The sequence below is a fragment of the Lynx rufus genome, unplaced genomic scaffold (genome assembly GCF_022079265.1).
Source record: "Lynx rufus isolate CCGP_SWC_20201006 ecotype Redwood Valley unplaced genomic scaffold, mLynRuf1.p SCAF_24, whole genome shotgun sequence".
NCBI lineage: Eukaryota > Metazoa > Chordata > Mammalia > Carnivora > Felidae > Lynx > Lynx rufus.
Genome location: NW_025814839.1, coordinates 7,811,956 through 7,822,883, shown reverse-complemented (window position 1 = coordinate 7,822,883; position 10,928 = coordinate 7,811,956). Strand labels below are relative to the sequence as shown.

At 42.5% G+C, this 10,928-nt stretch overlaps 1 protein-coding gene across 2 annotated transcripts in view; it reads left to right on the top strand.

The window, feature by feature from the left end:
* The first annotated feature begins 2,765 nt into the window (after nt 1–2,765).
* Nucleotides 2,766–10,928, top strand: part of MED13L (mediator complex subunit 13L) — a 305,008-nt gene continuing 296,845 nt past the window's right edge. Inside the window, exon 1 of one of the 2 annotated variants that reach the window (XM_047088541.1) lies at nt 2,766–2,914. In XM_047088541.1, coding sequence (XP_046944497.1) covers nt 2,843–2,914 — 72 coding nt within the window. In that variant the 5' untranslated portion in view covers nt 2,766–2,842. The remainder of the gene's footprint in view (nt 2,915–10,928) is intronic. The other variant, XM_047088540.1, reaches the window with a different exon arrangement.

The following is a 10,928-nucleotide window of genomic DNA, read 5'->3' as shown; positions in this document are numbered from 1 at the left end:
TTAAACAACAGAAATTTCTCACAGCTCTGGAGGCTGAGAAGTCCAAGATCAAGGTGTGGCAATTTGGTTCCTGGTAAGAGACCTCTTCCTCATCACGTCTTCACACGACAAAGATAGATACGGAAAGAGAGAGGGAGCAATCTCTCTCATGTCTCTTTTCAGAAGGGCACTAACCCCATCGTGAGGGCTTCACCCTCATGGCCTAATTACCTGTTAAAGGCTCTGTCTTCCACATACCATCCATGGGGGATTAGGGTTCCAACATATGAATTTTAGGGGGATACAAACATTCAGTCCATAGCAACGATGCTCATAGTCTGAGCATCTTTTTACATATTTAAAAGCCATATGTCTTTCCTATTCTCTAAACTGTGCACGTCCATTGCTCATTTTTCTATTAGGATGCTCTGGGAGACTTTTTAAAGAGTTAAACCTATACTTGCTGAAGAACGAGACTTTGGTGACCAGGTGTGTAGGATGAAGGCCTCCTGAGATGGAAATACACCTGGATGTGATGGACCATCTCACCATTTGACTGTTCAGGCCCAAGTAACACCCTGCATGTTGATCAAGTGCTTTGGCTTTTTTTTCCCCCCTAAACACTTTCATCAAGAGTTATCTTAGTAGAAAATGCACAACATTGGCCTGAGGTCAGTGGGTCAGCAATTAGGATCTCTTTTTGACAGATTAGGAAATGAGGTTCAGAGAGTTAAACTATGTTGGTCAAGGTAACACAACCAGGGGTGCCAAAGCCAATGGCACGCATCCGCTCACAGAGCCTTCTGGATTCAGGCTTAGGCTCTGGAGCCAGACAGACTAGGGTTTGATTGGCTCGCTAACTGGAGATCTTGGAGATGTCACTGCACTTCTGAGCCTCGGCTTATTTTAGTATAAGGATAATAACAGTGTCTTCTTTATGTGGTTGTTCTGAGGATTATATGAAATAATGTATGCACATTTGTTACAACATAGTGTCAGTGGGTTACAAGGTAGTGTCGGCCATGGTAATAATACACATTATAACATGCTGCTCGTAGCTTTCGCTTTAGCATTATTTGTGGTAGTTCCAAAGCTCAATTCACACGTCTGAGACTTGTCTTTTATTACATGTCATCTTTGCCCTGTTTTCTACTCTTCTTCTGCTTTAGTCCAGTCCACCTGAAACAGCTTGGTTCTTCCATGTTTGGGGGCTTTTAGCGAAGAAGTTGCTCTCCCCAGCTTTGCAGGGAGCAAACGCCTTGGGGGCTGGGAGAGGGCCTCCTGCTCAGACTGGCACTCCTCAGGACCATATGCTCTCAGGAAATGTTCGTTATTGAATGAACGAGTGAGGGTCTGCTCCCAACACAGCCGTAGTACAGTGCCGGGCAGTTACATTCCTGCACATGGCAGGAGGTCAGGAAACATTTACGCAATGAATGAATACACACAGTGCCTAGGAGTAAGGGCTCAAAAGGCATTTCTGTGTCCGTTGCACAGCTTCTGGTACACAGAAAGCGCTAAGTGGCAGTCGTGGATATCCCTGGGCGAGGCTTATTGAAACCCAGCGCAAGAGCTCGGCTTCCCTGTGCCTGGGTGCAGGGGTTCGAATTCCGCCGCCTCCTCTTCCCAGCTGGGCGACCTCGGGCAAGCGACTTAATCTCTTTGTGCTCCAGTTTTCTCATCTGCACAACGCGGACGACGGAGGGCGACCCGCCGAGGCACTCCCCGGGAGCACTGGGACCTGCAGCAGGGCCCACAGCAGAGCCCCCAGTCACGCCAGGCGGCCGGCGCCGCCGGGGGGCACACGCCAGGGGGCCCCGAGCCCTCCGCCGCGGCCGCCTCGGGCGTTCCCGGGGCCCGAGGTCGCGTCCCGCCGAGATCTGTGCCCCCCGAGGGGGTGGGGCACGGCGCCCACGCGGGGCAGCCCTCGGCAGCCTCGGGCCGGCCGGCCGCCGCCCGCCGGGGAGCCTCGCCGCCCGCACTTCTTTCTCTCCCTCTCGCTCTCCCTCCCTCTCCCGGCCGGAGGATCCAGCCGCGCTCAGCTCAGCAGCGCCGCCCGCGAGCCGCCGCCGCCGCCGCCACCGCCACTCCGGGCCCCTCCCCCGCCCGCCTCCCGCCCCCCCCCGCGCGGCCGGCGCCCGTCACGTGACGTGGCGCCAGCCAATGGCGGGCCGAGCCGCGGTCGGCGGCCGCCATTGCTGTCAGAGCGAGCGAGCCCGGGGAGGGAGGAGAAGCGAGGCTGACTGGGGAGGAGGGGGGGGGTGGGGGAGGAAGAGGAAGGAGGGGACGTCGCTCGGCTGCCGGGGTCGCCCGCTGGCTTCGTCCGCACCCCCCCCTTCGCGAGTTCGCGCTCCGCGGCGGCGGCGGCTCCGAGGCGGCGGCGGCGGCTCCGGGGCTCGCCTCCCCTCACGCGCCGGCGGGGGCCGAGGGGGAGTCGGTGGCTGGAGATAAACAAGGCGGCGGCAGCGGCGGCGGCTGAGGAACAGGGAAGGCGGAGGCGGCGGCCGGCCCGCAGCGCCGGCCAGGGAGGCAGCGGCGGCCCTGAGAGGCGGGGAGGGCGCCGGGCCGCGCGGACAGCGCCCCCCGTCGCCGCCGGAGCCGCGGGAGCCGCCGCCGCCGCCGCCCGAACAGGAAGGAGCCGCGCGGCCGCCGCGGACCCCCCCGCCGGCCCGGGCCCGCCGCCCCCGGCGCGGCGTCGCCGCGGCGCCTCCCGCCCGCCCGCCGGCCCTCGCGCCCTCCCCCGGCGGCGGCGGCGGCCCGGCCGCCCCGCGCTCCCCGGCGAGGCGCCGCCGCCCGGCCCGGCCTCGCCTCGGACGCCTCGCTCCGACATGCCCCGCTCTGGCGGCCGGGCTCGCGGAGGATCATGACTGCGGCAGCGAACTGGGTGGCGAACGGGGCGAGCCTGGAGGATTGTCACTCCAACCTCTTCTCGCTGGTGAGTAGCCGGGCTGCGGGGAGGGGGGCTGAGCTGGGGGGGGGGTCCCCGACCTCCGCCGCCGACCAACTTTCTCCTCCCGCCGCCGGGACTTCGCCCCTCCCTCGTCTCTCCCCGCCGTTCGCCTCTCGCCGATTCTCCCCCTTTTGGATCGTCTCTCCCTCGCCTTGGATCCCATCCAGTGTTTATTTGGCTCTTTAAAAATCATTTGTGAGCGCGGCGCTCGGCGTGGAATTTGCATGTGGAAGTCTCAAAGCTGCGGATTCTGGGTCGCACTTCGAACGCCCACCCTCTGTTGCAATCACACCCCCCTTCCCCTCCCCTTTCCCCCCCCTTTTTTTTTTTTTTTTTTTTTTTTTACCTAAATGTGGAAGGCTTTGCCTTGTGCTGCCCGCGCCCGCGATAAGCAGCCTTTTCCCCTCTTGTCGGATCGGCTGCCCGCCCGCCCGCCTGCCTTTTGAATTTTTTTTTTTTTAATTCCATAATGACACCTGCAATTTTGCCCGAAAACAGTTGATTGAATGCGATTGTGTCAGTAAAGGACTCTTGCACCCGAAGCTCCCGCGATTGTAAACATCGACAGCCGCCTGCCTCTCGGGGCTTACTACGCTGGAGAGCCGTAAAGCCATTGCACCGAGCCGACGGAAGGTGGAGAAGGCTTTTTCTTCTTTCTCTCCTCCTGTGTCTTTTAAAAACTGTTTTCTCTATCCTAACAACGAATCCACACACACACACAAAAGCAACAAGCTGGGCGGTTTGATAACATCGCTTTTATCTGCCTTCGCCTCTCTCGCGCTCTCTCTCTGATAATTGACAACTTTTCCTTCGGATTTGAAATCGCCTGCCTTAATCTTGAAGCAGTTAGGGTGTCAATTGTTCTCCTGGAAGCCTGGCATCCGACGACGACGTCTAGATTCATCGAAATTAAAAATGTATAGGGCTCCAGCAACTCTTTTCCTGGCGGTGGCGGTGACATTTGGTGGTAAATGCCATCTTTGCTTTTTATTGGGTCGTATTACCTAGCTCTGAAAACATTCACCTTGTTAAACCTGGCGTTTAGGCTAATAATTGCAGTGCGTGGTCTTTAAATATGTGCTTTGTGCATGAGTTACTGTATGTATAGCTATGTGCCCGGGAGACTACGAATTTGTTTAAATATTGAGCAAAGATTTGTAAACAGATGTAAGGCAATTATGTCTCGAGCGTAGAATATAATTGGAAAATTGGCTGAACGGTTTGTTTAATTTAGCCTTAAAAAAAAAAAAAACCAACTTATTTTAAGTTATGTACCCTTTTTAGGGGGCCTGCATTTGGAAAGCATGCATTTTGGAAATTGTTTTCTATAACCTCTGCAGAAGATAGAAGCATTATTTCCTGTTAATCCTTGTTTACAATTACACTGGATAAATAATTTAGTGTTCAAATTGTAATTAGTTACATTTAATTATGGGTAGCATACATGCTTTTTTTTTTTTCTTTGAGACTAGTGGGGAAATACAAATTCTTGCCAACTTTTCAAATGGAAGTGTTATTTTGCTAAATATTTCCTTATGCAGATAAAAAAATATCAAAACACATGATTTTTACCTACAAAGAGTGACATGGTATCTAATGACATAGCTTTCATTATAGTATAGATCAGGTCAGTTTTTTTCTTCCAACATTTTTATTTAGATATTTAGTCTTAAAATTCAATTATAAGTTGCAATTCTTCCTCTTTGTACTGTGATAATTTTCCCTCGATCTTTTGACATATGGGAATGGAATTCATTTTACCTCTTTTCTCTCCCCGAGTATATCATTTAGTATCAGTCAGATTCAGAGACTTTAATAGATTAGCAAACATATTGATTAAGGGGTATTTAAAATGGTTTTTGTTTGGTGGCTGGAGACCACATTGACACTTTAACAGGTAATTAAAATAACCAAGTAGACCAATATTAGTGAGGAGAGAGCCCCGAAATTACCATATATCATTCTGACTGGTAATGGCTTGTGTATATGTGGCTAATTTATATACAGCAGATATTTTAGACCAATGAAACTGTATTATATGTGTAGCCAGCCTTTAGGATATATCATACCTTTTATGTCCCCCCCCCCCCCAAAAGCTTAAGTACAGATGATAATGTTAAAGAGATAAGATGCTTTAGATTCTTTTGGAGGAACAAACAATTTTATAGGAGAGGATTTTGTGTTTTATGACTGACTAAAGGTTTGTGCTTTGGGTATTTCCTGAACCTTTTAAAACCAGGAATAATTGAGTTTTGGGAAAAAAAATACACATACACACATATGCAAAATTACTCGTTAGGTGGCAACTTTGAAATGCAGAACTGAAGAAATGCATGGGTTAGCCTTTTTTTTTTTAAAGTCTATAGAATTGTCTACATTCTCCTGTATGTGGAGGGTGCATAAGGTGCTATGTTTTTTTAAATATAGAATCAGTTAAAAAACTGCTGATAATGTAAATTTTTGCTCATTCCACATGAAGAGTTTTCCTTGAAAATTAGATACAGTAGCAACCTAGTATATTAAAAATATATTATCTAAAGTACATTGTATAGAATAGTTAATGCCAAAGGAGATAAAATCATCTCTTGTTTAAAACAAAGCGTGTATTACAAGAACTCTTATGTGCTTAGTAATAGCATGCTTTTTTTTCTTTTTGGTTTGCACTTTTTTTGAGCAGAGGAAAGTATTGTTTATAGAGAATTTACTTAGATACTCATGTTAATGTGGATTGAAATATAAACTAGAGATTAAAGTTCTGTACCACACTAATGATCCACCCACTTTCTATTACCTTGAAGTATTCATTATAGCTTAGCAAAAGTTGTGCAATCAACTGCCTTTAGATTTTTGTTCTTGTTTTGCTTTCTGATTTTCTACTGCATGGCATCAGATTTCCCAGATTTTCTGTCACCCACCCCCATTTCCTAACATGTGAAAAATGCCATTGTGTTTATGTGATATGGGTCATTGTGTGTGTTTCTTATTCTTAACATTGTGAGATTTGTAACTGCTGCATTAAATGCAGGCCTTGCTGTTACCTTTGTGACTCAAAACTGTTTTCTCATGCTGTCCATCACATTTCGGGAGACCCTTGTTCCATATTCACTCAGTTTTAATTCAGTTAAGTGTGTTAAATCTGCCTTTTTGGAAAGTGTAACGGTGCACCCTGTGCTGTGTCAACTCACTTTTGAGGGAAGACATAATTTCCAGATATAGATATATCTTTAGTTTTGTTTCTCTATTGAGATCATATGGAGGAAAGTGATTTTGTGTTCTTTAACTAGATTTAAGTTTATACTCTTTGAGTTGCAGTGATTTAACTCTTAGGTTTATGTTCCACATTCACGTTGTTTTATTTGCTTAGAATCTTCCTGACTAGGGGGTAATTAGGTGATGATATCAAATTCTCCCTCCCTGAGTTGAAACACACATATACATATCAGTACATAATTCCTGTGAAGGACCATTACTTTTGTATTTGAAGCTTTAAGGTAATCCGTTGTTGACCTGCTTTCTTTTTTCTTAAGAGATTTATTTTTTTGCAGAGGGGGAAGATAGTTCTAAGTATAGAAACTTTGGGATCTCTTGCTAGAACCAAATAGGGAGGACTGGGAGTAGAAAATGAGGAAAAGGGAATGATTTCTCTCATCTTCTCAAGTGCCAAAATACATATACACAGTGTATTTTTTCATCGCAGTTGCCAATTTTAGTATTTAAACTTAAAGCATCTTTTTTTCATGATGGTTTATTTTCTTTAATGAAAATATTTATAATTTGCTAATTTATGTTTTCTGTTCAGCATTTTGTTGTTAGTAGCACATGGTGTTAACAGTATTTATATATTTTTAATAGCAATAATTGCCACCCGGTAATAGTTGCCATATTAACCTCCAATTGCTAGTAAATATTTTTAAGTACATAATAGACAGCAATTTAAGGCATAGTGTAGCAGTTTACTGGACCGTTTTAAAGAGCCATTTGTACGTGTGATGAGTTCATAATTTTAAAGAGAAAATGTACCTAAGACTTGTATGCTACAAAGTAATGTTGCTGTGTTACTGCTTGAAGTGCTCAGTGAGAGGAAGTTAGGCTGGGACTCTTTTCTTCTTTGTGAGAATAAAGGCCTGAGGGTGCCTTTAGGACTATAAGTGTTTATTGAGTTTATCCCAGGTGCTTATATAACTTAGCATTTTCTTTGGAGTGTTTTGGTCATTTTTTTTCCATAATTGTATTAGGTATTTATTTGAAAAAAAAAAATCTCAAGGCATTCCTTTAACTAACATTAAGTTATAGTAGTGGATTATATTAATTAGGTATGGAAAAATGGATTCATCTCTTTTGTTCACTGGCTAATTTGGCCTCGTTAATTGTGAGTTAATTGTATTCATCAAACACTTTCAGAGATCTCTACTCTTGAGATTAATAAAGAAGATACTCTGTCACCAGTTTGTACTATATGCTAGAGATTAAGAAAACCATTTGCAAAAGATAAGTACATTCTGTAGTTATGTTTGTCAGATTATTTAAAATTGAGTTGAAACTCAATGTAAATAGTAAAAAGATTGCTTATCTGTATTTTTTTCTAATGAACAGTTAATACAGTTGTCTCTCCAAGTTTGATTCAGAGATAGACTATTTTTCTGAAATGACTTATTTTTGATACAAGAGAATAATAATGGTCCCTCCTTCAGTAGTAGAAGGTACTGATGTGTTCCCCCCCCCACCCTGGAAGTGGGTAGTATGTTTATTTCATAGAAGCTAGCCAGTGAGAGAGAGAGTACACAAAGTTGCGAAAAATTAATAATAGGGTTGAATGTTGGGTATTATTACTGAAATGTGCATTGCAGCTACTTATTAAAAATTGAGAAAAAGAATTTCTGCAACATTGATATCAGTGTTGTTTGTTTAAAATGTGTGCTCATCTGTTTTAAAAACTGTTGTGTGGTGGTGACCACCACAATTTCTATTTTGTTATTTTATAAACATTCCTATTTTGAGAAGTAACATTTAATGCATTGCAAAGTGAGGTAATTAGGTAGCCTGAGAATGTGCTGTGGGGTATAATTAAAAAAATTCGCAAACACTCATGCACACAGGCACGCATGCACATTTGTTTCATAGGACTTGCTTAGAGTTTTGGAATTAATGAATCAATATTTGTAATGTGTTCTTGGAATTTAGGACTCTTTTCCCCTCTCGAATCATTTAACTTCTTTCTGATCCTGTTCAGATAATTTCCTTTTATAGTATGTGCTTTCATTGTTTATTTGAAAGATTTGAAGGTGTTAGCTTTGTTCTGTTGGGGGAATTCACTTCATTACATAGGGGAGATGATTTTCCATTAATCTTGGTAAATATTAACATAAACGAGGAATTGTAAATTCAGACTCATTTACATGAATGAAATATGTATGCGTGCCCAATTTTTGTTTAGTATAAAGTCACTTATGTACATCAACATAGTTTTCTATCCTTTCTTTAGTTGATATAAAAAGTTTTAAAATGTTGCGGTTGGTGTTTCAGACAGTTCCCTTACTCTACTACAATGTTTTGTTCTTTACTAGTAAAACTAATTTAGTATAAATTAGATTTTTATCCCCATAAATTGGCTATCATAGTGTTCTTTGAGGAACTCCTGTTTTGCTTGCATTTATATTAGCATGCTTTAGTTATGTTTGTTGGAACAGAGTTGTTTTCCTTTTTTAAGCTAATAAAATGTCTTTCAGAGTACATTTGGATTCTAGTCTGGAAAAAAATAGGAAAGGTGACTCCCCCCCTCCCCCTTTCTTTCTAGATGAGAATTAGGAGATCACTTGTGTCCAAGGGAAAATGTTAGGTCATTGTCATCTCTGTACTCTGGTTTATTATGTATATTTCTGAATGTTTATTTTCTAATTCTAGGTGAATTGTGGTAGAATCTTACTAAAACCATATTTTTGCTACTGTGAAATAGCACAGAGCCCTGGTTGACAGCTTTCTACATTTTGTACTTTTCCAGTACGGCGAAATTCCATTACTGTTAAAGGAGCCTCCTGAGTTGATTATATTAAAGTTTCATTTATGTCTTTATTTTGTGTAGTTCTGATTTGTAACTTTGACTTAAAAAATGGAAAGGGGAAGATAAAAAGAATTAGGTAAACTTGCAGGTAAATATTCTTTTCTCATTTATCATTAGATCTCTTTAATAATTAAATTGTAATTTGTTCTGAGTCATTGCATTAATTGGATATATTTAAGACATTTGATATTTAAATTTGAGGAAATATGTAAAATATGCAATATGTATAAAATACAGAATTGTGAATAGAATTTTTAAATATTGAGTGGAAATTTAAAAGGTTGATCATCTAAAAGGTATTAAATTACATGAAAACTGTTACAGTTTTTTCCCCTAAAGTCAAGTTCCCCCAGTTGACAAGTTTCTGAGGAAGTATTTTTGTGTAAGACACATGGAGCTTCCTCATAGAGTCCTACATTATTTCATTAAATAGGAAAGATGATTAAATCCATCTGGGTTTAATTTGAGAGCTAATAAGTAAAGTATTCAAAAGAGTATAATTGGTGTGAAAAAACATTTTTGTTGGCAATTCTCATGATTGAATTTTAATGTCCTAAAGAGAAGTAAGGAAAAACATGTGTGTATCTAACTCAGGAATCAGCTCCTAGTTGTTTGTTTGTTTGTTTGTTTTTGTGAGTCTATACACGCCTGGCACAGTCTTACTCATCTTTTAAGTAGGTCAAATGTCACCTCCTCTGTGAAGCTTTCCCTGACTCTCACTGGCCGAACTAGTTCCTCTTGCTCCTTATATGAACCTTCTTCTATGCATCTCTGATACGCACCTGAGGTGTTGTAGGGCAGTGACCCTGTCTAAGTCATGCTGGCATTCTCTTTATAGTTGGGCGCTCTTTATTCGTTAAATGAATGAATTAATGGACATTACTCTCTTTTATTCCTAAGAGAGTTCTCATTGCTCATTTAGGTCCTGATCCTAAGTATGTTATTTTTTCTTTGAACTTAGATTTTTAGCTCTGTATTCTGAATATATGTTATCTAGGCTGTATGTACTGTGGCTTGGTAATATTTTAGATGAGTTCTAATGGTTTTTGAAGAGAATTCCACATCTGATCGAGAGATGTGCGCTTTTCATGCCTCAGAGGAATAGGAAGTCAGTATTTAGTTTTCTGGAGTGTGGTAGGCAACCTGTCAGTTTTGGAACCTGTTAGAGATTTTGTTTGGGGCTTGTTCAGAATTTCTTCATTTTTGTTCTTTAAGCTCTAAAGGAGGGCTTTTGCCCAACCTTCATTTTAGGATTCCCTTTGATGAGTCCAGTAAAATGGGCAGTGGATGGTATCGGGGAAAGTTGAGTGGTATTCACATTTTTTATTGGTGACTAATTAGTCTGATCAGGTTGGTCGCATGATGGTTATGTGCCTCAGTTTCTCAGTCTATAAACTTGATGGAAATATGGTGGGCAGGAAGTATGAAAAATCATTTTGGGTACCTTTTAAGGAAAGAGTAGATAATGTCCTTTAATAGGAAGAGACTTATAACAAATAACAAGTCAGAGAGTAAGTAGCCTAGGAAATTGGAATGGCAAAATTAGTTGTTTTAGGTATGGCAGTTATGTTGTATTTGTCCTTGTTTTGGGGGAGCAGAAGATTAAATTGTTCTTGTGTCTTTCCTCATAAATAAGCCACTATTGAGAATAAAAACTTGAAATTTGTCTTTGAGTGTTCCAAGTTTTCACATGTATATATGATTCACAGTTGTGTCGTGTGTCTTTAATATGCTGAATGATTTTGCTGTACCAACCCTCAGCTATGACTGGCTAAGCCTAGAAATTGAACTGTGGCTCTTACTTGGTAGTTTAAGCTATTAATTCCTTGGCAGCTCCAGAGTGCTCTTTGAACTTTAAATAGCAGTTCTATTAACATTTTGAGATTTGTCTCAGGGAATGTCAGAAATAGTACTCAATAAATATCTTTTTCTTCTTAAAGA